The sequence below is a fragment of the Pipistrellus kuhlii genome, unplaced genomic scaffold, assembly GCF_014108245.1.
Source record: "Pipistrellus kuhlii isolate mPipKuh1 unplaced genomic scaffold, mPipKuh1.p scaffold_m20_p_7, whole genome shotgun sequence".
In the NCBI taxonomy this organism is placed as follows: Eukaryota; Metazoa; Chordata; class Mammalia; order Chiroptera; family Vespertilionidae; genus Pipistrellus; species Pipistrellus kuhlii.
The window spans coordinates 40488615-40516217 of NW_023425573.1; the positions used below are offsets into that span (position 1 = coordinate 40488615).

The 27603-nt window shown below is 37.5% G+C and overlaps 1 protein-coding gene across 16 annotated transcripts in view; it reads right to left on the reverse strand.

Moving 5' to 3' along the window:
- The window catches only part of UBR3 (ubiquitin protein ligase E3 component n-recognin 3), a 128987-nt gene that overhangs the window by 89916 nt on the left and 11468 nt on the right, over positions 1-27603 (reverse strand). For 12 of the 16 annotated variants that reach the window (XM_036420510.2, XM_036420513.2, XM_045575571.1 and 9 more), the window contains exons 2-5: positions 14440-14579; positions 8851-9009; positions 4346-4489; positions 3320-3369 (exon numbers count right to left, since the gene is read on the reverse strand). In XM_036420510.2, the coding sequence (XP_036276403.1) occupies positions 3320-3369; positions 4346-4489; positions 8851-9009; positions 14440-14579 (493 nt within the window). Of the gene's footprint in view, positions 1-3319; positions 3370-4345; positions 4490-8850; positions 9010-14439; positions 14580-27603 lie in introns of those variants that run through there. The other 4 variants (XM_036420502.2, XM_036420515.2, XM_045575570.1 and 1 more) reach the window with 3 other exon arrangements.

The following is a 27603-nucleotide window of genomic DNA, read 5'->3' on the forward strand; positions in this document are numbered from 1 at the left end:
AAAATTGCATATAAATTCAAAACTTCTATGCTATACTATCATTTTCCTATTTTCCAAACATATATGAGCCAACTGGTACTATAAGGACATGTATGGTAGTATTTTGGCATATAGTCTATTGTGCTAACAATGGAGTTTGGTGGCATGTTAGAATGTAATACAAATTCCCAGATTTCTCAAGTAGAGCCCATCAAATCTTGAAAGCAGAAAAGTAGTCTTGGATTCATGCTGCTGTCCTATCTACTATTATAGCTTCCTTGGCCTATACATCACAGTCTTAACTTCTGGTTTCTATCAAGTCCAGCATCAGTCCTCAGGGCCAGTCTGGGGTTTTCCAGAGCTACATTCTACATTTACTGAGCACTATAATATGCTCTCCCTGTTAATCCCCACCCTTGCCAAGGCCTCCATAATAATCTCCTGGCAGCAGGACTAACAAACTACTACTCTTCCTCTGCCACCCTCACCCTTTGCATTGGAGAAACTCAATCAGAATGAAACTTGGAGCCTTAAAAGACAGAAAAGAGACACAGCCCTGGCCAGTGGCTCAGTTGGTTGGGCATCATTCTGTGCACCCAATGGTTGCTGGTTCGATTCCCAGTGAGGCACACACTCAGGTTGTGGGCTTACTCCCCGGTGGGGGACGTTCAGGAGACAGCTGATCAATGTTTCACTTTCACATCGATATTTCTGTCTCCCTCTCCTTTCCTCTCTCTCTCTCTCTAAATATCAATATTTTTAAATCTTTATTAAAGAAGAAAATAATGTTAAATCATGCCACGGGATCCAGGGGATCCTAAAGTTTGAGATTTTAGCTAATAGACATTTATTCTGAAACTGTTCTCCCAGCCCTGAGAAAAAAGACAAATTTGGAAAACTATGTTATCTCCCAGGTTAGGATTGCTTAATTATTTCTCTTTTTTTAATATATTTTTATTGATTTCAAAGAGGAAGGGAGAGAGAGATAGAAACATCAATGATGAGAGAGAATCATTGATCAGCTGCCTCCTGCACGCCCCCTACTGGGCATTGAGTCTGCAACTCGGGCATGTGCCCTGACTGGGAATTGAACCATGACCTCCTGGTTCATAGGTTAACGCTCAACCACTGGGCGGCTTCATTATTTCAAATATAAAGTTCCTATGAAAAGAATATCCTTGATCAAGCAGTAGTCTTGGAAATACAAAATTTTATTAATTTCCCAGTCTTATAGTCTTATCTAAAAGACAAGTAAAATTAGTCAGACAAAGGAGGAGAACCTCATTCTAAAAAAAGAAGACAACATAAGCAAAGGTGCAATAACAAAAGTTCATAAACATAGGCCAGTGAGGTGGGCTGGACATCATAATACACATCAGCCAAAGCAAGGAAAGGAGATTATCTCCATCCTTGTATCTAAAGTAGGGGTGTCGAACTCAATCAGAGAAGGGGCCAAAATCTAAAATCCAGCCTAAATCACTGGCCAAACGGTTTACTGAACAGTCATAAACTGTCATTGTGATGGAAACGCAGCGGAGTGCAGTGATGACAGCGCGGTGCGGGCCACATTGCAAGGCCTGGCGGGACGGATTTGGCCCGCGGGCCTTGTGTTTGACACATGTGATCTAAAGGATACAAAGTATGCTGTATTTACTGTGTACCTTGTTATTGAAAGCCAAATATTTTTCCCCTGCTATAAATCAAATGTGATGAATACTTACATAGTTCCTATTTACTTGTCAAATTATTTCTCTAGGATAAATTTCTAGAACTAGAATTTCTGTTCCAACGATAAATACACTTTAAAGACTTATTGACAAATTGCTTCCAGCAGCAGGAAGGCCCCAGCCAGCAGTCTGCGAGAGGCCTCGGCTGGCAGCCAGAAGGCCCCAACAGGCCCTGATCACCAGCCAGGCCTAGGGACTCCACACGTGCACAAATTTCATGCAACAGGCCTGAATTTTATTTAGTACACTAAATAAAATCTGTTACTAGTAAAGCATACACCTTGTTATAAATGTTCAAAAAGACCATTAGTGAAAAAGGCAGAATACAGATAGCACGTATACATGAAACCTTTAAAATATACTATATATGGGGTGGATTAAAAGTGAGTTCACAGTTGTTGGTATGAAAATAATACAATAATTAATAAATAATAATATAAGAATAAGCTATTTTTGTGTACTTACAACTGTAAGCCAGCTTTGCCCACCCCAGTATAAAAATGATAGAATACAGATGTTAACAGTTAAGACACCTCTAAGTGATAAGAATAATAGGAAATTTTATTATATTTTTGTTAATGTCTATTTTCTCTTTACTCTATAATGAATATGGTCTAAATTGGCAATTTAAAAGCTAATCTAGAGAGCTTAGGCCAAGACAAAAATAAATGTTACTTCTTTCCTAGACACAGTAGAAATATCTGTGTTGAAGATCAGCTTTTCATGTGCCCACAAATCAAATCCAATTCGTGTAAATAAAGTCGACTTGTTAGCAAGGCTGTTGGATGCATAATGCTAGGTATGCTAAAATAATATGAAGATTTTAATCAACAATATAAGTACAAACATAAAATTATAGATTTTTCAAGATATTTAGATTATTTTAATAAAGTGCTCTGTAACATCAATAAACTATTTCATTATGTAATATTTTTCTAAAGTTTCTACTGGCAATAGATACAAGTAGAAACTCTTTTCCTATCTGCCTGGCTTTAGTCAAGGAAGTGCACACGCACCCATTCAGATTCAATTCAGTATTCTCAGATCTTACCTTCTAAGAAGCCATTCCACCTCACCACAACAGTAATGTTATAAAGAACTTACTAGAAATATTTATTATATTAATAAACACTATAAAAATTGAAATTTCATATTGGCATTCTATTTTCCTGTAGATTGCTCTTTTTAATAATCCTTGACATATTAGGTATAACTTAGTTATATAATTAGAAAAGCAGTAACATTTCATATTCTTTTAATAAGTTACTTTAGACTTCTCTAAATTTCTTAAGACAATTTCATTGTACTTATAACAGCAATTTGGATAAATTTTGGGATAGCTTCCTAGAAGAAATGTTTGTCTTTATCTCCTCCCACTTCTAAAGTACTAAAAGAGAAATTAATTATAAATAAATAAAAATCTAAGAACAAGTTGTAGTAACACTTGTTCTGTCACTAAGTAATTATAAAATCGTGGCTAAATTATTCCATTCTGAGCATCAGTTTCCTTCTCTACAAAATTAAGAATTTAAACTAGATAATAACCACAAATCTGTACAGTTTTAAAACTTTTTAAATTCTATTTTTTAAAAGTTTTAAATTGTAAACCTCACCTCATCTGAAGAATCTAGTTGTGCCAATGTCCCTGTTGCACCTGCAAAACCTTTGAAAAGGAAAAGAAAAGTTGCCCTTCATAGCTGTTACATAATGCTTTACTTGCTACATCACAATGTCAAAAGCTAAGTTTTGTTATATTAAGACACTCATTCTAACAGTTATCTTGGCAAAGTTCAACATTTATCTTTAATAAATTTGGACCTAATACTCTATAAACTTTATACTTTCAATAGAAAATCCCAGTGAAAACCAAATATAATCATCACAAATAGTATTTCAAAAGTATCTCTATTTTTTCTCCTTTTTATTAAATTTATTTGGGTGACACTGGTTAACAAAATTACACAGGTTTCAGGTGCACAACTCTTCAACCTATCATCTGTACACTGTATTGTGTGTTCATCACCCCAAGTCAAGTCTTCATCCATCACCACAACCCTTCTCCACACAACTCCTTTCCCTCTAGCAAGCGCCACACTTTTGTCCCTGTCCAGAAGTTTTTTCCCTTGTTTTTTTCTTTTTTGCTCAATTCCTCCACACCCCAAAACCCTACCCCCAACCTTTTTAGTTTTAAATTATGGTTTACTGCCGAAACCGGTTTGGCTCAGTGGTAGAGTGTTGGTCTGCGGACTGAAAGGTCCCGGGTTCGATTCCGGTCAAGGGCATGTACCTTGGTTCCGGGCACATCCCCTGTAGAGGGTGTGCAAGAGGCAGCTGGTTGATGTTTCTCTCTCATCGACGTTTCTAGCTCTCTATCTCTCTCCCTTCCTCTCTGTAAAAAATCAATAAAATATATTTATTAAAAAAAAACTATGGTTTACTAAAATCCTGAGCTACTCTTAAATATAACAACTGCTACATTTTTTACTACTTAAAAAAATCTTTAAACTTTTATTACTTTTCTTACAAAGAATGACACATTATTTAAATTTCTCCAATAATGAGTGAAGTTGGAAGGGGGTTATTTTGTTTGTTTTAATACAGGAAAGTTATAATTATCCAAATTACATATTTAGACAAACCTTGAACTGCCAGAGTGCTAGTGCCAGCAGATGGCTCCTGAATACCATATACAAGTTTATCCTCAGGACAGGTAATTCCAGAGCTCTTCAAAGCTATAAGATACTTTTCGTGACTTTTCTTTGCACAAGTATTTTCTCCAAGACCTAATATTTAAAACAAATTTAAAATAGGATTAAAATATTCCATTTGAAATATAAGTACAGTCAACTCAGTCACTAGAATATATATTATATATCTATAAATAGGTGAATATGCTGTTGAAGAGAAAACCCTAGAATGAATTATATAAAATAGTTTCACACCTTTGTGAACTCATGTTTGACATTAACAATCCCAGAATGTACAGCACATTTGTAATAAATAATGAAACCTACTAAGTAATTGAACATCTAAAATATGCCAGAGATTATATATAAGGCACAGAGGGGCAAAGATTAATAAGGCATGATTCCTGCCTTCAATGAATTAGTGGTAGAGAAAGAAGGATAATATGGTAAAAGACAATTATGTAGCAGATTTCATCTTTTGGTTTGATAACCAGTGTTCTAATACTGTGCAACCAATTTACCCAAGCAGAGTATTTAGGACAGGCTTCCTGGAGAAGATAATCCCTGGATAAAATTTTAAAATATTACAACTGAAATTACTGTTAACTCCTGTTTTATTACCATATTTAAGGTATTAAAAGTATAATTTCTACAGAAGTATCCAAAAAATACTGAAAAGTTTAGGTTCTAGAATTGAACAATCCTAAATTTTTTTAGCATTTCAGCTTATTATTGATAAAATTTTTATTGTTTTGCTTTTTAATATATTATGGAAGATGAATTGTAATAAAAAATACTAATATTTAATAATTCCTTAAAAGAAAAAAATCATTTTGTCTGAAAGCCAAATTACCATGTCATTTGCCACCTCTTTTGGCAGACTGTGTATCTTAAATTAAGATCTCAGCCTCTCTGATTATAAAAAGGTATAAATGTGTTTCTTTAGTATTTGCTGAGTTTTATTTCTCTCTTTACTAGCTTCAATAACTGCAATAGAACAGTTTTATTTTGTTTTTTAAATCTCTAATCTCTGAGCTGGTAAAAAAAACAAACAAACAAAAAAAAAAAACCTCCAACACAGACTAAATAGATAGGAATTAAAAACAACCATAATAAGTTTGCAAAGAATAAAGAACTTGTAGTGTTCTATAATATGTAAAAAATGACAATGTCTCCTGAGTAATAAGAGACACATTTATCTCACTAGGATAGATTTGTAATACCTTTTAGTTAACAAAATACATTTCATCAATCTCTCACAGGCCTGAGAAAAATGAATATATAAAATCTTACATGGTCTATAAGCATCTACCTAATCTAGAACTAGCCTAATACAATAGCCTTTCTTTGTACCACTATCCCCATAACATACATTTCATTTCAACTTTAACTGGCCTTTTTTATTCCTTTTTTAAAAATAAGCTCATTTTCACCCATAAATATTCCCACATGTACACTGTATTGTGATATTCTTTATATTTATCCTGTTTGGGGTTCATTGAACATCTTGGAGAAATCATTTTATATTTCTTCATCTAATTTGGGGAATTACAGTCATGATTTCTCCAAATGTTTTTTAATGCCCCAATTCTCACTCACCTGTCGTGATATTTGGTCATCTGATTTTAATAGGTCCTTGAGGCTCTGTTGTGTTTTCAGTTTTCTAGGTTAAATAATCTATTGATGTGTCTTCAAATTCACTCAGTCTTTCTACATTGTTTAATCTACTGCTAAGCCCATCCAGTAAATTTGTCAATTAAGTCCTTGCACTCTACAGTAATTTTCAGTTCTAGAATTTTATTATTTATAGTTCCTTGCTAAGATTCCTTATTACTTCAATCATAATTATTTGAACAGGTTTTTCTTTAATTACTTAAACATCCTATCTAATAAAAGAGTAATATGCAAATGACCATCATTCCAACACACAAGATGGGCTGCCCCCATGTGGACACAAAATGGCCACTGCAAGATGGCCAGTTGGGAGGGACCAGGCCTGCAAGGGAGGGTAGTTGTGGGCAATCAGGCCAGCAGAGGAGGGCAGTTGGGGGTGACCAGGCCTGCAAGGGAAGACAGTTGGGGGCAACCAAGCCTGCAGGGGAGGGCAGTTAGGGATGACCAGGCCAGCAGAGAAGGGAAGTTGGGGGCGACCAGTCCTGCAGGAGAGAGCAGTTAGGGGTGACCCGGCCAGCAGGGGAAGGCAATTAGGGGCAATTAGGCTGGCAGGAGAGCAGTTAGGCATCAATAAGGCTGGCAGGGGAGTAGTTAGGGGTTGATCCGGCTGGCAGGCAGAAGCAATTAGGGGCAATCAGACAGGCAGGCAGGCAGGCAAGCTGTTGGGAGCCAGCAGTCCTGGATTCTGAGAGGGATGTCCAACTGCCCGTTTAGGCCCGATCCTGACGAGATTGGGCCTAAACGGGCAGTTGGATATCCCTCAAGGGGTCTCAGATTGGAGAGGGTGCAGGCTGGGCTGAGAGACACACACAATGCCCCCGTGCATGAATTTTGTGCACCGGGCCTCTAGTATTTATAACTTCTTTAATGTCTACCTGCTAAATCCAATATCTTGGCTATTGCAAATGAGTTTCTACTGACTGTTTTGATAACATATTGAACATTGCTTTAAAAAAAAAAGAACAGTTTACTGATTTTATTTTTTTTTTTTTGAGAGAGAGAGAGAGAGGGAGAGAGAGAGAGAGAGAAACATGATGTGAGAGTGCAACAGCAATGGGCTCGCCGCCTCCTGCACACCCTTTACTGGAGATGGAGCCTCAACCCGGGCCTGTGATTCTGACCAGAAATTGAACTGGCAACTTCCTCATACATAAGACGATGCCCAACCAACCGAGCCACACCAGTCAGGGTGATACTGGACATTCCAATGGCACATTATACAAGATTCTGGATTCTGTTATCTTCCTATGAAGAGTATTCATTTTATTTTATAAGACAGTTCAATTAATAGCCTGATCATGGATGTGAGGGCAATCTAGATGCAATATATGTCACCTCATTGATCGTCAGGATTGGTCCAGCTGATCTGGCTGGCTAGGAGGGTGTCCCCCTTCTCCCTCACCACCCATGTGCATCCCTCCCAAAGCTGCACACTTGGTCGAAGAGGATACCTTCCCCACAGAGGAGAGGACCAGTCCTCGGTCAAGGGTATAGGAGTAGCTGCCCTCCCCTGCTAGAACCTCCAGACAAGCTTTCAATTAATAGCCTGATCACCTAGAACTCATGAAGGTTTGGTTTAAGACTTTTGTAAAGAACAGATCTGTGGAAAGCCTAAGTTTCTCTATATGTCCTCTGAGCTGACAGAATAATCTCCATATTCTATCTTCCTTGCAGATACTGTCAGGGCTTTAGGCTTCATTAAGGCTGATCTAGACCAGCCCTTACTCTAAGGATTGGCCTTCTGTCTCAGCTAGATGCCTGAGTTATTAACAAACTCCAATGTCTCCCAATTCTACTTAACCAGTTTTATGTTGTTTATAGCATAAGGGAGGGGCCAATACTCAGAGAGGAAAATGGCCTCTACCTGGAATCTAATCTTATCCCATTACCACCCAACTCCTCTAGCCTTCTGTGAAGCTTCCTCACCTTCCCCATCAGTGCAATCGCTCTCTTTAGTATACACATGTCCTACCCTTTCACTGTATTTACTACAATTTGTCATTAGTCTGAGGGTTTTATTAATGTCACCTCACTCATTATACTATAAGCTTTATGAGGGTACAAATAGGATTATCAGGTTTATTAATTATCTTCTCTACCCAAGCTCTAATACCTAGCCCAAAGTCAAACCACACGGTGAGTACTTAAGTATTTGCTGAAGAAATAAATATATCTGACTATCTCTAAATAACAAATGATTAACAATAAACATGGAAATTATACCAAGAAACAAAACAAACTTCAATCTTCAAAACATGCTATTTATGAACCAGTATAAAGAATGCCATTTAAAATATTTACAACAGATTTTTAAATAATTGATGTTTATTGTACTATAAATTTGAGCTAAATGAACAGTATAGAAACTAAAATATTTTATATAACAGTATAGTATACTATATAAAAAACATACTCAACAATTCCAAGTTTTAAAACTTAAACTCTACATTATTATAAAATCCTAAACATTATTATTAAAATCCTAAACAACCCAAAAGTTTAGAATACCAAAGATGAAAACATAAAATGGTGGTTGTTATTGTTGGAAGGAAGAAAGAATATAGTTATGATATGTCCTATCATAAATTAACACCCTAGCCAGTTTTGCTCAGTGGATAAAGCGTCGGCCTGCAGACGAAAGGGTCCCAGGTTCTATGCCAGTCAAGGGCATATACTTGGTTGCAGGCTCCTCCCTAGACTGGGAGTTTTAAAATACACAATTTCTAATAATCATAGCAATGTAAGGAAATTTTAACATTCTTCTACTCTAACTCTTTACTCACCAGAAGTCAGATCTTTGTAGTTCTGTTGGTTTGTCAAAACCTGAGTAAGAACAGACCGCATTGCTCCTCCCATTTTAGTTAGATCTTCTAAAAAGGAAATTTGAGGTTCCAAAAGCTGAAGAACTTTGTTAAGGTCTTTTTCTGATGGTACATCAGCTGCTAAAGAAAAATAAATAAATCATTATAATTAACTTTCTTTAAAATATTTAGATAAAAATAATATTTTGTTCATTTAAAGTTATAGTAACTTAGATGACAATATTTTATAATCAAAAAAGTTAATATAAAAACTGTGTGGAAATTAGGTATCCACTAAGCATCCAGCCCAGGGCAGACTTGGTCAGTTTAACAAGGAAGAAGACACCATAGGTATTATTAACTTGTGAAAGAAGCATTCAATTTGAGGGCTCTATACTTCCAGATACATAAATGTAATCATAAGATCATTTCAAATTACATAGTATTTAAGAAAAAATTAAAAAGACCAAAATCAAATACATTGTACAAAATTATGTCAGTTCTAAATTTAAACCTGTGTAGCAAATAACACATATTCCAAAAATACAGACCTGTGTTAGCTGTAGGTCAAAGCAACTAATATGAAAAATAATTGTTTTCAGAAACATGAAATGCTTTTACTAAAACAATTTAAAAATACCAGGCAATTTATGCCTAATAGAAATAGAGGAAGAAAAGGGAAACTTGCATAGTAACTGAAAAAGAATATTTAAGAGGAAAAGAAAACAAATGCTTTAGAGAAACTGAAGTCTAAAAAAAGAAGTGAATAGAGATTTAGAGCTTAGCTATCTACACTAATAAAAGAGAAAAATGCAAATTGACTGTAACTTCGTAACACCCACCAGCCAATCAGGAGTATGCAAATTAACCCGACAAAGATGGTGGTTTAATTTGCATACACAGGTGCAGAGCAGCTGGGGGCAGGGTGGCTGCTTGTGCACTCGGGGTCCCGGAACGACTCCCGGCCACTCTGGGCCTACATGCGCAGACGCTGAGCAGCCGGGGGCGGAGCAGGAATGCGGCAGATGTCCCCACCCTGAGGCCGGCACCAAGGGGCCTGGGTCCCAGGGACAGGCGTCCTCAGGAGCCAGGACACTCTGAGCCTGTAGGCCCACACATGGGCCTGGAGCTGCCAGGGGCAGGGTGGAAACAATCCCAGGACCCAGGCACTAAAAGCCGGCATGTGCACAAACGGCCAGGGGCAAGGCAGGAACAGCCCTCGTAGCAAGCAAGCAGACAGCAGACTGCAGGGCCCTGCTTGCCCCTGGCCATGGCAGTGAGGGGCAAGCAGTTCCCCAAGGGTCCCCAGAGAGACCAGACACCAGGGCTCTGTTTGCCCCTGCAGCAGCAAGCCAGAGAGCAGTCAGCAGGGCCCTGCTGGCCCCTGACCCCCACGGCAAAGGGCAAGCAGGCCCCCACCAGGGCCTTGGGTGTTGTCAAGCAGGCAGGTCCACAGAGAGTAGAGAACCACAGGAGCAGGCCTAAACTGTCAGGAGGACATCCCCTGAGGGCTCCCAGATTGGAGAGGGTGCAGGTCACTGAGAGACCCATCCCCCCTCCCAGGACACAAATTTCATGCACCCAGCCCCTAGTAATTGGTTAAAAGAAGAATGAATATAAGGGAGCTAACAGGGTCTGATGTGCCCAGTAAAGGGGACATCAATTTCATTGATTAATTCACCATCTACTCCATCATAGGCACTGAGAAGCAAAACTAAATTAGGTCATAGTTACTAACCTCACAGAACTCACACCTAGTTCAAAGATAATGTGTGAATAAAATTCTAGACAATTATGATCCTGAGACCCAAACCGCCTTACTTTCTCAATAGAAAATTAATAGTATGTTATTCATCTTTATAATCTCCCCCGATGACTTATACAGTTAACATAGTAAATATTTAATTAACTTTGGTTTTTGGTTCCTAAGAGCTTTAACACAAGTCTGACATTGGTTTGAGGATTGTAGGGTGAAATGAAAATGAAATTCAAGGCAACTGTAAAACCACAAGATCTCTGCACTTCCATTACCACAGATTAAATAATTTCAGGACCTTTCTTTAATTTTAACGTCTTTTCTTTTCTTTTTTCACAAACACAAGAAATTTATGCTAGCCATAATTAGTTATTTAGAGAGGAAAACATCATAAATCTAAGTTCATAAAGTTTATCTTAAGACAAAAAAGTGCTTTCATTCATTCCTTTATGTTTTCAATAATGGTAACAGATAATTATCAAAGCTATATATCTATGTTATCTACCTTTATAACTGCTAAATGTCACCATAGAAAAAAATAAATATAATGTACCTGTTTGAAATATTCTGTGATTGTGAGAAATCATACAGAAGGCAAGTTCAATAACCCAGATGGTCTCTGGTTCGTTCATTCCAAAGACAGAGTAGTTTGGAAATAAATCAAAAAAACATTTCTTTCTGTATTTTACAAGACATACTCTGAGAAGAGTAGAAGTATTTAACAAAGGATTGTATAAACATAAGAAAGTGGCCCAACTCAAATTGGGACCAGGGTAACAGATAGAGACTTGGCTGACAGCAGCTGCCCTCTCACTACAAGACTTGTTTGAGTTGTCTTGTACCTATGGTGTGGGGAAGTGGGTTTTTGATATCTAAATCTAGCCTACCACCAGGAACGTTCAGGGCCTATTCAAGAAAGCAAATAATCCTTTTCACTAATATTATAGGGTAAAAATAAGATTGTTGTTAGAGTAATAAATTTGACAGTAAAATAGTAGACAAGTTTTCAGGCTATTTTAAATTGGCTAATTGAAATAAGCACATACCCAAGAAAAATTAATTATACTGGACAAAAAGCTGTTCCTAAAGTGTTAGCTGAAATTTTTATTGGTAGTTCATCTCATGATAAAATCCAGAACAGGAAATGAACCTAAAGCAGTCATATTATAGTGCAAAAAATTAAAATTTTAAAGCTATCAAGACTACGTAATAGCCGAAACCGGTTTGGCTCAGCGGTAAAGCGTCGGCCTGCGGAATGAAAGGTCCCAGGTTCGATTCCGGTCAAGGGCATGTACATTGGTTGCGGGCATATCCCCGGTAGGGGGTATGCAAGAGACAGCTGGTCAATGTTTCTCTCTCATCGACGTTTCTAGCTCTCTATCTCTCTCCCTTCCTCTCTGTAAAAAATCAATAAAAATACATTTAAAAAATTAAAAATTAAAAAAAGACTACGTTATAAAATTTTCAAAAGCGTCCTAATATTTAAATCAAAAAAGGGGAGAAAGTAGAAGAATATCATGGAAGAAAAAATATCCTAAAAGTAAATTACATCTAAAAAATTTGTACTTTAGAAAATTAATTGTAATGCTAACAATAAGATACCATGAAAAACACACATGGTGTCAAAACAAGGCAGAGGAAAATCATTTGGGCAAAAAATGAAAAAGGATCCCAAGTCAAATTTATAGAAAATATTCCTTTACTAACTTTTGGTCAAGAATATGTTAGTATATTTTCAGAAAACAACTCCAAGACCATGTGGATTCCGGCAACAGAGAAGAATTGATAGGACTACTCCAGCCATGAAGACAGAGAGAATCAGCCCAAAGATGGAAGATGCTGACAACGCCTTGCCATAATAGCAGTCAGCAGCTGTGCATCACTGCAGGTTGCCCAGGATCAAACCAGAGAGGGTTGGACCTGCATTGCCACCATTTGTCCACCATCCAGAACTGAAATATCATTGCTGACATATATACATAAGGAACTGTTTGACACTGAAATTAGGTCTCAAAAGAACTGGTGGCCAAGAAAGAAACTCATTACAGACTGATTCATTTGCCTTTCAGCATAACCATTATTATTTGTCTCATTTTCAGTTCTTATAAGTATATTTACAGTAAAACATGACCTCACTCATTTAGGGGAAATGATGAACAACATAGACTGATGAACAAGAACAGACCCAGAGACAAGGAGGCATGGATCAGACTGTTGGACCTCAGAGGGAAGGTGGGGATAAAAGGGAGAGATCAATCAAAGAACTTACGCACATACATATGAGCCTAACCAGTGGTCAAGGACAATAGGGGGGTGAGGTCATGAGTGGGGAAGGGTGGGGGAAGGGAATGGGGAATGAGGACAAATATGTGATACCTTAATCAATAAAGAAATTAAAAATAAATTAATTAATTAAAAAAAGAAAGTGATTGCTCACAATGAAGAAAATATAATAGCTTTAGGAACAATAAAGATGCTATGTGATATTTCTTTACACCTAAAGGGTGAGGGAGATACAGAAAATAAAAATGTGTGCCATAGTTTCAAATTAAATCTAAGATTATAGCATTGAATAATTTAAAACCTCTAAAAGTAATGCAAAATGCCGTCCCTTATATAACAAAACTGCAAATATCATTAGAAAAGTAAAAAGCAACAAAAAATTAATAAATCTGTTTTACATCACTTGTGGATATCTGTAATCCACAATATCAGACTAACTTTAACAGATAATAGCTAAATCCAAATATTTAACTAAAGTATATTAAGAAAGACTATGAATAATCTTAAAAGAATAATCTTAAAAAAAAAAGAATAACTATAATTTGCATGTTTCTTTTCTCTTTTTAACACTATCATGTTGCTTATACCCCATACATTCTTACCAGCCATTTGACTCTCATAATATATAGAGAGGAACAAAAATATATAAATCCCTACAAAAAAGGGAGGAGGAGGGCAAAGCTATAGACAGATAGCTATAGATATTGGTGAAAGAGTAGTTTAATCTTCTAAAAATCTAAGTTAAGCCGAAACCGGTTTGGCTCAGTGATAGAGCGTCAGTTTGCAGACTGAAAGGTCCCAGGTTCAATTCTGGTCAAGGGCATGTACATTGGTTGCAGGCACATCCCCGCTAGGGGGTGTGCAAGAGGCAGCTGGTTGATGTTTCTCTCTCATTGACATTTCTAGCTCTCTATCTCTCTCCCTTCCTCTCTGTAAAAAATCAATAAAATATATTTTAAAAATCTAAGTTAAATTCAAACTTTTCCAGGATTCGTAATTCTGCTCTATCATAATATAACTGCAAATAAAGTCACTTTAACCCTGTAAAATGATTATTTCCTCATATGCAAAAGACCAATAAATTTTATCAAAAACATCTTTGAGCTGAAACCGGTTTGGCTCAGTGGTAGAGCGTCGGCCTGCGGACTGAAAGGTCCCAGGTTCGATTCCGGTCAGAGGCATGTACCTTGGTTGCAGGTGCATCCCCGGTGGGGGGTGTGCAAGAGGCAGCTGGTCAATGTTTCTCTCTCATCGACGTTTCTAGCTCTCTCTCTCTCTCCCTTCCTCTCTGTAAAAAATCAATAAAATATATTATTTTTAAAAAAAATCTTTAATCCCAGGAACACAGAGTGCCAAACTGTGCCAACTAAAACGTTATTGAATTAATATTTAGTGAGTTTTTACTGAATATTTCACAGTCTCCTATAAAAAATATTGCAAAAATATGATATCCAAAAAAAACTCACCTGTTATTAATGCTAAACTTTGTTATCTGGAACTTAAAAAGAGTACTAACAAGAGATTAAACATACCTGGTTCATTATAGCCTTCTCTTAAGTACTGAATGAGGCAAAAAATAAATCTTGGAAGCACAAATTCAGACATCATTAGTAAGTCTTTGGGGACACAAGGGATATTTGAACTTGATTTAATTTGATGTCTTCTGCAAAACCTGTAATATGAAAGAAAGAAAAAAACAACAATTAATAGTGATGTCTTATCTGCCAAGAATACAGTACTTCTATTTACAATATCCATAAATGGAATGCAAGGCAATATCAAAGCCAATGTATTCTTCCTTTATAATTTTTAAGTCATGGAGTTAAAAGAACATATAGTTTCAATAAGTCTTTAAATTAAAAAATGGCACTGATGGATATTTCTTCCTAATAAAAGACCATACTAATTAAGTTCCCACTAGAATACAAAAAGAAAATCTCATTATACAATTTATATTTTTAACTGCAATTTATTACTTCCAAGTACTATTTTATTACTTCTATCCTTTATAAACCACAGAGTATAAATTAATCATTTCCCAAGAATTTGCATTCCTTAACTATTTCTAACTTTTTGCATTAACAAATAAGTGATATAAAATGAAGTTTATTTTTAAAGTTTATACTGTTGAGTATATGCATTTCAAATTTTTTTTATATTTATTTTAAAGCATGACTGGTATACTTGGGCAAAAATGAAGAAAACTTCATTCACAATCCAAAAATCACAATTAAGGTATTTTGTGACTAAACACAAAATAACCACCACACTAAACATATAAAATGCCTAGAAATAATCTTAAAAAGGGTGTAGAAACTATTTTAGTTGAAAAATATAAAAGATCTGAATAGAGAAAACTACATAATCAAATGGGAAATCCAATTTTTTTAAAGTCTGTTCCACCAAACTTAATACCATTAGATTTAAATCCCAATTAATTACAAACTAATTGTAAAGTTCAAATGGAAGAACATGTGTGAAAAAAATCAGTACAAATGAAAAAAAAAAAACTGATAGTGACCTAGACCTTAAAAACACAGTACAAAGCTATTATAATTAAATATCTGTGGTAATGTGATAACATCAATGGACCACAATGGAGTCTAGAATCAGGCTATGTAAATTCGCAAATTTAACATAATAAATGTGGCATCTCAATTCAGTGGGGAGATGACAAATGAAGTGCTTTAGGACAACTAATTATTTAAGTGCAGAATGTAAATTTGATTTTTCTTATACCATAAGCAAAACATATTCCATGCAGATCAAAATCAAATGTGAAAAAAGTTATCAGGAAGAAAATAAACATATTCCCCTAAATAATCTCCAGGTCTTGAAACAAAACCCATAAAATATAACAATTAACTACATCAATCAAAAGCTTCTATGCAGAAGACAATTATAAACTGGAAAAAATATTTACAATATGTAAAAAGATTAATATATATGATCTATAACTCTCAAAAAAAATTAGAAAAAGAAAACAATTTGATAGAAAGGCCATGTATAATTCACAAAAGCAGTACTGAATAGCCAATAAACATGTGAAAAGATGATCAAGTTCCGTAATAATAAAAGCAATGAATCAATAATCAAATCAGCAAATAAAACAATGAATAGCCTCCCTTTTTACATTCATGTGACTGAAAACAAAATTACGGTAATTCTGTACATGTTGCTTCACAAAATGCTTTATTCATAGTCTTTCTTAAGTATACTATTTATTTTATTTAAAAAATTAAAGCAATGAATTTCATTAAAATGAAGTATGAGTGCCCTACTGGTTTGGATCAGTGGATATAGTGTCCCCCTAGCCCACCGACTGAAGGGTCCAGGTTCAATTAAGTACCTAGGTTTTAGCTTACTGGAGGCAATCATCTCTCTCTGTCTCCCTTCCTTCCACTCTCTCTCGGATGAGGATTAACAAAAATTAAAAATAAATAAAAATAACCACTTTAAATAAATACTAAAACATGAGCAACTAGAAAATGACCATTTTGTGATACCTACTGAAATATCTGACCCATGCTATGAAGCCACTAAAGAAAGGCTTGAGGGGAATTTTTTCACTTAGAGATCAGACTATTAAATCCTTACCAATCTACATGATCAGAAGTGAAAAAAATTAGGATTGTAAAACACACAGCACGAATTTCAAGCACCATTTATTTAGTGTTCTTACCAATGAAGATGAATTTGAATGACACCACAACTCTAGAACTAGCCTCCATTTATGGAACAAGTTAAATGACACCACAAAAAAGGAACAAGTTAAATGACACCACAAAAAAGCAAAAAGGCAAATCATGAATGTAGAACATTATATAGGACTTCACTAAGGGCGCTGGGCCCACATTCGGTGTGCAGATGTTTTATTTAGTTGTACATTTGAAGCCTGTATGGTGTTATGAGCCAATGTCACCCCAATAAATTCAATAATTAATAAATCCTATATAATAAAAGCCTAATATGCTAGGTGTCCAGTCATCTGTTCAACCAATCAGAGCGTAATATGCTAATGATATGATAAGGTCACTCAACCGCTCACTATGACGTGCACTGACCACCAGGAAGCATGTAGTGAACGGGTCGATCAGTCATTATGATGTACACCAACCACCAGGAGGCAGACACTCGGACTGGTAGGTTATCTTGCGGCTGGGGTACAGAGATCAGGCTGAGCAGAACGAGCTGGACATGCCCTGGAGCCCTTCTGTGGTCCCTCCCCGGCTGGCCAACCTCCCATGTCCCTCCACAGCCCCAATCGTGCACCAGGGAGGACCCTCAGCTTGGCCTGCGCCCTCTCACAATCTGGGACCCCTCAGGGGATGTCAGAGAGCCAGTTTTGGCCCAACAGTGGAACAACGAGTCGATATGATGCTCAATGCAGGAGCTGCCTCCTGGTGGTCAGTGCGCTCCCACAGGGGGAGTGCAGCTCAACCAGAAGCAGGGCTCATGGCTGTTGAGTGCAGCGGCAGTGGCAGGAGCCTCTCTCGCCCCCACAATAGCGCTAAGGATGTCTAACTAATGGCTTAGGCTCCCAGACTGTGAGAGGGCACAGGCCCGGCTGAGGGACACCGCTCCCCAAAACTCCCCCAAGTGCACGAATTTTGTGCACCAGGCCTCTAGTAAATAAATAAAATACAAAAAAAAAAAAAAAAAAAAAAAAAAAAAAAAAGACATACAGGATAACTGACTCAGTTTATTCAACCTGTCAAGGTCAGAAGAAAAAGGAGGCATAAGGACTACTGTAAGATAATATAGACCTGATAGACCCAATAGCCATATGTACTATGTAAACTGATTCTAAAAACAACAACCTGAAAAGGCATTTTTCAGACAATTGGAAAGCCTGATTATGAACTGGGTACTAGTTCAATAAGTAATTTTATTAGATAAGAACATTATGTTTACATGTTAATGAATATTTGATAATATGAAGGAATTCTTTTGTGTAGGTGTGATGGTGGGACATCTGTAATAATCTGAACAATAAAGATTTTTTTAAGCTTATTTATAAGTTTGTGATCAAAAGGAAAAATTTTGTACCAAGAATAAGTAAGTGATTATGTATACTATTCATTTGGTTTTAGTTCCAAAATTTAAAGCATTAATTCTTAACCTCTTTTGGTTCATGGACCCCTTTGAGAATCTAAAGAAAGTCATAGCTCTTTCTTAAGAAATGTATATACACATATAAAAATAAACCATTCAGAGGATTCATACCTGCTGAAGTCTATCTACCTTTAAGGCAGAACTTCTAATAGTTAGGTCCAGTTATTTATAGGGAAGAGAGATGTATTTCCTCGGTCCTCAGGGCAGACAGAAGGGCAGGGACTGAGTAGCCTCTTCAGTTGCCTCAGTCTCTCATCCAAACATCATTTCCATATTATGAAAAAGTTTAGTAACTATTATCCCTTAACGTCCAAACCTTTATTAAAAAGGAAATTTGGCCCTGGCCAGTTTGGCTCAGTGGATAAAGCATCGGCCTGTGGACTCAAGGGTCCCGGGTTCAATTCCAGTCAAGGGCATGTACCTTGGTTGCGGGCGTATCCCCGGTGGGGAGTGTGCAGGAGGCAGCTGATGGATGTTTCTCTCTCATCAATGTTTCTAACTCTCTATCCCTCTCCCTACCTCTCTGTAAAATATCAATAAAATATATTTTTTAAAATAATAATAATAAAAATAAAAGGAAATTTGAATTTAAGAACCTCTTTCAGCTGGACAAACAAAACCTAAGTAAAATCACGAAAACTTTTTAAATGATACCATTTTAATTTAAGAGCCTTTAAAAGATAACACAGAACCTGGCCTCTGTGACAGCTTAGAGAACCAATGTTATCTAAGATAGTTTAATTAGAGCACCTACAAACGTAAGTGAAAGGAAAGAAAACCGATGAAAGGAAAGCCAGAATAGAAGAATGAGAAAACACACTGGGCTGAAAGATTGAAGGATGCAATGTAAGGTTCAACAGCTTTGGAAAGCAAGAGAGAAAGAGGATTAAATAAAGGAGGGCACAGAAAGCTCTCTTAGATACTCGGTGCAGGAAAGAAATCAATTCAAAAGAGCTACTGGGCGGAGTAAAGAACAATTTGAATATAGAGTGTCAAGTGGCTTCAAGGAGTAAAATTTCAACCTGGAACTAAACCCAACAAACAGCAATAATGGTCTAAGCAAACTTTGGACCGATGTTACAGGAGTGTATCAGATGACTGTGGGCTTAACAAATTAATAGCCAAAAGACTAAAGAACGAAGCTCTATGAGCCCATTTACATGATGTAAGACTGTCCAACATGGATGGAACATACTATAAAATCTACAAATAGAAATGGTCTTTGTACTTCAGACTGAGCAGAGTATGGGAACTAAGACATCTTACATAGCAAGTATTCCATAAAGGCTTGACAAAACAAAGACTTCATGTAACAGAACACCAAAAAATTATTTCAAGGGTGTCTAATTAAATAACAGGGAACCCATTTAATAATCCCAGGTTTCAAATATGCTTTGAAGTATCACTATTATACCTGACACTTAGACCGTAGGAGCATAGGGACCTTGCTCTCATGGAACTAATTTTCTATTGGGTGGGGAGGAGAGTAGAGGACAGAGAGAGAAACAAAAAATTAAATATGAATAATAAGCTCTATGAAAATTTAACATGACTTATAGAGTGCATCCATTAGGCTCTGTTAAATCAGATTTGACAGGGAAGGCTTTTCTAAAGAGGTGATATATATGCAGGCTACAGGCCAAGTGACACGAAGGAGCTAGGCTAGGTATATAAAGAGCTCTGCAGAGAATACTGTTAAGAAGCCTGACAAATGCAAGTATATATATTTAGGTACTAGTGATCTCTCCCCGAGTGAACAGAAGAGCTTTCTATACAACTAGAAGGGCTCCGAAGAAAAAATGAGGCAGGAAGTAATGTGTTCATCTTAGTAGTTTACAGATACTTTTTTCAAGGAACTCGATGGTTTCTAATGATTAAGAAGATTAAAAATTCCTTAGTGAAGTAGGGTGTTATGGCAATAATGGAATGGCCCAATGAAATGATATAAAGAGACTAAAGACCCAGTGCATGAAATTCATGCATGGCCTGGGGGGAGGGGTGGGTGTCCCTCATCTCAGCCTGCACCCTTTCCAATCTGGGATCCCTCTCACAATCCAGGACTGCTGGCTCCCAAATGCTCACCTGCCTACCTGCCTGCCTGCCTGATTGCCCCTAACCACTTCTGCCTGCCAGCCTGATCACCCCCTAATCATTCCCCTGCCAGTCTGATAGATGCCTAACTGCTCCCCTGCCAGCCCGATTGCCCCTAACTGCCATCCCCTGCCAGCCTGGTCACCCCTAACTTCCCTCCCCTGCTGGCCTGATCACTCCAAACTGTCCTCCCCTGCCAGCCTGGTTGCTCCCAACTGCCCTCCCCTTCTGGAATCTTGTGGTAGGCATCTATGTCCACATGGGGGCAGCCATCTTTGACCACATGGGGGTGGCCATCTTGTGTGTTGGAGTGATGGTCAATTTACATATTGCCTCTTTATTATATAGGATGATAAAATGACCTTATCAAGTTTTATTTTACTTCAAGCTTTTTTTATTTCTAGAGAGAATGGAAGAGAGGCAGAAGGAGGAGAAAGAAAGAGAAACATGGACATGAGAGAGACACATCAATTGGTGGCCTGGTGGCCTCCCACATGCACCCCCAACAGGGTCAGGGAACCTGCAATGAAGGTACATGTCTTTGTCCGGGAACCCTTCAGTCCTTGGACTAATACTCTAACCACTGAGCAACAAGCCAGTGCTTACCTCAAGCTTTAAAACGTTTCATTGAAGAACAACTGTCAGAAAATTGCAGCTTAGTAAAATATCACAAACCAAACTTAAATGACTAAAAGCAGAATTCTTGGACTTTAAGAAAGAGAAAGAAAGGGAATAAGAGAGGAGCAAAGGGACAGAGGATTCTGAAGTCTGCAAATTACGGAATCTTTAAAGGGAGTAGGAGTACAAGGAGAGGCTTTAAAAATTAGACAAGTATCTGAGATAAGCTCCCCTAAAAATTTGCCTTTGGTATGCACATCCCATTCCCAACTTAGCACATATTACACTTATATAAACTACTTTGCATATAATTTAAAATAATAAGAGATTCCTAGAGAGTTGCTCCAAACTAAAAGACCCTAAAAATAACCTGTTCTCTTAATTTTACAGAAGGGACAATCTTAGGAACACTAAATGACAAACCTGTCTGATAAAATTGTTTTAAAACTCCTGAAACAGCTAATGGACACAGACAATAGTTGGTAAAGTCACAGTGTGGGGCAGGACAAGTTGGATGGGGGCAAAGGGAAGGAAAACAAGGAACATCTATAATACTGTCAACAATAACAGGAGAAAAAGAAAAAGAAAGAATAATAAATTTAAAAACTCCTGAAGATCACAAAAGGCATACCATAAAAATACACGTTATCAACCTAAACTAATCTATAAATTTAACACGAGCCTCAGTAAAAATGCCAATAAGGAATATACAAGTTGGTTGTAAAGTTTGTATGGAAAAATACCAATAGTTAAGAAAATTCTGAAAAATGAGAGTTATGAAGTTAAAGTAGCTTTACCAGATATTAAACTTACTGTAAAATTTAAATAATCAAAACAGTGTATCCAGCCTTTAGGGAGCTGACATTCCAGAGGTGAGAGATACACATCTATGATAATAAGAGCAGAATATGCCACCTAGACCAGATGTCCTTCCAGGCGCCTCCTGGACCAAGCTGCAGTGGCGGGGCTGAGGCAGAGGCAGCTGCCACAGGGGCGGGGCCAAGCCCCTTGCACTAATTCTGTGCACCAGGCTTCTAATTAATGATAAATACAATGAAATAAACTACAGAATAAAGAAAGGAGGAGTCAGGTCATAAATTCAGTTCCAAATTTGAGAATATGTAGTCTTGTGCCTCCACTAAAAAAGTCACCAAATGACAAAGAAAGACAGTGAAAGAGGAAAAGAAGGCACAAAGAAACTAAAAAAAAGTCAGAAAACAACAAAATGGCAAGAGTAAGTCTTTACCTATCAATAAATACTTCGAACGTAAATGGATTAAATTCTCCAATCTGAAAATATACACTGAGTGGCCAGATTATTATGATCTCTGAATGCATAAATAATCTGGCCACTCAGAGTGTGTGTGTGTGCGTGTGTGTGTGTGTGTATCATTCAGCCATAAAAAAAGAAGAAAATCCTGCCATTTGTGACAACATGGAGGGCATTATTATGCTAAGTGAAACAAGTGAAACAGAGAAAGATGAATACTGTTATTTCACTTATATGTAAAAACCTGAAAAATTTGAATTCATAGAAACAGAGTAGAATGGTGGTTTTCAGGGGCTGCAGGGTCAGGAAAATGAGGAGTTATACTGGACATAGGGTATAAACTTTCAGTTATAAGATGAGTAATTTGGGGGACAGAAGAGGGCTTGAAGAAGTTTATGGGGGGAAAGGAAGACCTATGTAATACTTTCAACAATAAAGATGTTTTTTAAAGATGAGTAATTTGTGGGAATCCAATGTATAGTATGGTGACTACAGTTAACAATACTGTGTTGTATAGTTGAAATTTACTGAAAAAAATTTATTGAGGAAAGAAGGTAACCATGTGAGATGGGGGTATGTTAAATAACCTTATTGTGGTTGGTATTCATTTTATAATATACACATATATCAAATCATCATATTATATACCTTAAATTTATACAGTTTCATTTGTCAATTATACCTTAATAAAGCTAAGGGGGAAATCAGGCTGCATGGTCCTTCTAATTAAATTAAATGACAATGAGAAATTTTCCTAGTTTAAGAATCTATTATAGCCCAGCTGGCGTGGGTCAGTAGTAAGCTACCAACCCATGAACCCGCAGTTCATATTCAATTCCCCGTCAGGGCATATTTTCAGGTTGAGGGCTCAATCCCCAGTGTGGGGCATGCAGGAGGCAGCTGATCAATGATTCTCTCTCATCGCTGTTGTTTCTCTCTCCTTCTACCCTTCCTCTCTCAACTCAATATATATATATATATATATATATATATATATATATGCACACACACACACATACACACACACACACTTATTTATTTATTTTATTCATTTTTTAAGAATCTATTATAGCTAGGCCAGTATGGTTCAGGCATTGAGCGTCAACCTATGAACCAAGAGGTCATTGGTTCAATTCACAGTCAGGGCACAAGCCAGGGTTGTGGGCTTGATTCCCAGTAGGGGTGTGCAGGAGGCAGCCAGTCAATGTTTCTCAACAATGTTTCTATCTCTCTCCTCCCTTCCTCTCTCTCTATTAAAATGAATAAATAAATAAATAAATAAATTTTAATTTTAATGTAAAAAAAAAGATACTCTATTACATAAAGTATTTTAATACAAGCATTAAGGCTGAACCTTCCTAACCTCTTTCTAATCTCATAGCTCTTTTTAGTTTAAAAAACTCTTCATCACCTTGAGATTTTACATTACCTTAAATACATTTCATATTAGAATTCAGGTAATATCACATACTTATCAATATTTAGTTAACTACTAGAGGCCCGATGCACAAAAGTCACACAAGGGCCTCGGCCCCGCCGTGGCTTCGTCCGGAACATTGTCCAGAAGGATGTCCAGTCTAATTAGCATATTATGCTTTTATTATTATAGATTACTTAAAGCAGATAACTGGCGCATATTTTACTAATAGTTTAATCTGTGCATATACATTTTATACATACTTTCTTAAGTATATAAATTTGATAACATAAAAACACTTAAAATACACTAATATAGAAACTCAGAATCTGAGTTAAAAACTCTTCTCAATATTACTCCAAATAAATGTAATAGAAAGTACCACTGTCCTTTTTCTCAATGAGAAGGGTTAAATAGTGCTAAAGTTCTGGTTTATAAGAACCTAAATGTGCTGAAACCAGTTTGGCTCAGTGGATAGAGCATCTGTCTGCAGACTGAAAGGTCCCAGGTTCAATCCCAGTCAAGACATGTACGTTGGCAGCTGATTGATGTCTCTCTCTCATTGATGTTTCTAGCTCTCTATCCCTCTTCCTTCCTCTCTGTAAAAAATCAATAAAATATATTTTTTTAAAAACAAAAAAAAACCTAAACATCTTTTTTTCCAGAATACCTAATTACAAGAGTGTAATATGAGTAAATAATAAAAAAATATTAACAAAACTATGATAACACATTACAATAACAATTTCAGAGATTAAGAACACCTACAGCCAAGACCGGTTTGGCTCAATGGATAGAGCGTCAGCTTGGGGACTGAGGGACCTGGGTTCGATTCCGGTCAAGGGCATGTACCTTGGCTGCGGGCATATACCCAGTAGGGGGTGTGCAAGAGGCAGCTGATCGATGACTCTCTCTCATCGTTGTTTCTAGCTCTCTATCTCTCTCCCTTCCTCTCTGTACAAAATCAATAAAATATATTTAAAAAAAAAAAAAAAAAAAAAGAACACCTACATTGGAGAAACCAAGATGGCGGCATAGGTAAACGCCTGACTGCAGCCTCACACAACAACTTCAAAAAATGCAACTAAAGCTGAGACTGATTTGGCTCAATGGATAGAGCGTCGGCTTGGGGACTGAGGTCCCAGGTTCGATTCCGGTCAAGGGCATGTACCTTGGTTGCGGGCATATCTCCAGTAGGGGGTGTGCAAGGGGCAGCTAGGCGATGACTCTCTCTCATCGATGTTTCTGACTCTGTCTCTCTCCCTTCCTCTCTGTACAAAATCAATAAAATATTTTTTTTAAATGCAACTAAAATATAAAGTGGACATTATCCAGAACTACAGGAAAGTTGACTGACTGGAAATTCTCCAACTAGAAGGAAAGAGAAAACCAGAAGGAAAATCAGAGGAGCTGTAAAAGCCTAAGGTACGGAGACACAGCGCGCACGTGGGGAGAGGACGGAGCCGGAGGAGGGGCGGCTGAGTGCCTGGTTGGCGTTCCCTACCGGGAAGGAGATAAAAGCTCTGGACTGTGCTGAACCCCAGTTCCGACAGCACTAAACCCCAGTTCTGGGTGAGACCCTGGGATCCCAGGCTCATACAGAGGGATTCTAGGGTGTAAGGCAGAAAATCAGGGGAGCGGCGAAAGGCAAAGCCCAGGAGCCGCACACACTGCGCGCAGAGGACTGACTGTTGACTGTGCCACTGGATTGCCCTAGCAAGAAGGAGACAAAAGCTCCGGACTGCACTGAACTCCACTTCCAACTGCACTGAACCCCAGTTCCGGGCTCAATGCGGGAGAGACTAGACTGTCTAGTAGTGGGCGAAACTTGAGGGCACCTTTCTCTCAGTGTTGCTTGCAGCAAGTACCAAAGGACACTGAGGAACACTGAGACTCAGGAACCTCATAGGGCGGGGCTGACAGGAAGCCAAGGCTGTAGGCTCCACCCTGAAACTCCGCCCCATCCAAGCTGAGCACAGAGGCTTTTGAATAAGGCTGTCTCCCGGCATAGACACAGCTGATCCTCACAGCCAATTGGCCTGGAGGTCAGTTCCTCCCAGTGATAATAACAATTAAGACTTAACTACCAAAGGCTATACACACAAAGGAGTCCACAAAGGGGTGCACCAAGAGTGTCCACCTCAGATAACTGGGAGGCTGACCCACTGAACCATATAGGATACCTTAACACACAAAGCCATTCTACCAACTCAGGGAAGCTGTGAAAATGCCGAGACAAGGAAACAGGTCACAAATGAAAGAAATGGAGGACAAAAAGCAACTGGATATAGAGTTCAAAACCACGCTTATAAGGTTTTTCAAGAATTTCCTAGAAAAGGCTGATAAAATAAACGAAACTTATGATGATATGAAAAGGGATCAATTAGAAATAAAGAATACATTGTCTGAAATAAAAAATATTATACAGAGTCCTAAAAACAGAATGGAAGACCGCAAGAATCAAGTCAAAGACTTGGAACACAAAGAGCCAGAGGACACTCCTCTGCAGAAGCAAGAAGACAAGAGAATCCAGAAAGTTGAAGTTAGTGTAAGAAACCTCTGGGACAACTTCAAGCGAACTAACATCAGAATTATGGGGGTCCCAGAAGATGACAGAGAGCAAGATATTTTAAAGATATTGAAAGAAATAGTGAAAGAAAACCTCCCCCACTGGTAAAAGAAATAGACTTACAAGTCCAGGAAGTGCACAGAACCCCAAACAAAAGGAATCCAAAGAGGACCACACCAAGACACATCATAATTAAAATTCCAAGAGCAAAAGACAAAGAGAGAATATTAAAAGCAGCAAGAGAAAAGCAGGTAGTTACCTATAAAGATTGTCAGCTGATTTCTCAACAGAAACCATGCAGGCCAGACGAGAATGGCAAGAAATATTCAAGATGATGAATAGCAAGAACCTACAGCCAAAAATACTCTACCCAGCAAAGCTATCACTCAGAATCGAAGGCCAGATAAAGAGCTTCACTAATAAAAAAAAAAGCTAAAGGAGTTCATCACCACCAAACCAGAATTATATAAATTGCTGAAGGGGGTTCTTTTGTAAGAGGAAGAAAATAAAGATAAAAATTATGAACAACAAATATGTAACTATCAACAAGTGAATCTAAAAACAAAGGGAATTAAAAAACCTGATGAACAATATTAACTGTTGAATATAATAGAATCAGAGGTATGGGAGTGGACTAACGATTCTAGGGGAAAAGAGGAGTCAGGGGTGTGGGAAGAGACTGAACACAAACTGTGCACCTATGGATGAGGACAATGGGGGGTGTGGAAAGGGCAGAAGGTGGGGTGGGACCCTCGTGGAGGGGAGCAATGGAGGAGAAAAAATTAGGAACTTTTGTAATAACATGAACAATAAAGATTTTTTTTTTTAAAAAAAAAAGAACACCTACATTATAGATTTTTTTTTTTTTTTAGTGAACTATATAAAAGTATCCTTGTTTAAATATATATATATTTTTTAATTGATTTCAGAGAGAAAGGAAGAGGGAGAGATGGATAGAAATATCCTCAATGAGAAAGAATAATGGATTGGCTGCCTACTGCAAGTCCCACACTACGGATAAAGCCCACAACCCGGGTATGTGCCCTTGACCGGAATCAAACCTGGGACCTTTCAGTTCACAGGCTGATGCTCTATCCACTGAGCCAAACCGGCCAGAGCAGTATTCTTCTTTTTTAAAATTTCACTTTACACCACTTTACTTTAATATAACTGTTTTTGCTAACCAAAAGAAATACAAAAAGAATTTTGCTCTTACAAAAAAAAGTCAAAAAGCAAAAACAGTGTTTAATGTTTGTTTTACAGTGAGCTGTGGTAGAACCATTCAGGAAAATAGAAGACACTTAAAGATGTTGATAAAAAAAAATATATACTTCCTATTGTTTCATTCACATGTAAGCAGTCTGAATAACCAAGTGATATTTTTCTGAATACATGAGTAGATACATTGATCCTTTTGCTTAAAAATACCTTAAAGGCTGAAACCGGTTTGGCTCAGAGGATAGAGCGTCTGCCTGCAGACTGAAAGATCCCAGGTTCAATTCCGTCAAGGGCATGTACATTGGTTGCGGGCACATCCCCGGTAGGGGGTGTGAGGGAGGCAGGTGGTCGATGTTTCTCTCTCATCAATGTTTCTAGCTCTCTATTCCTCTCCCTTC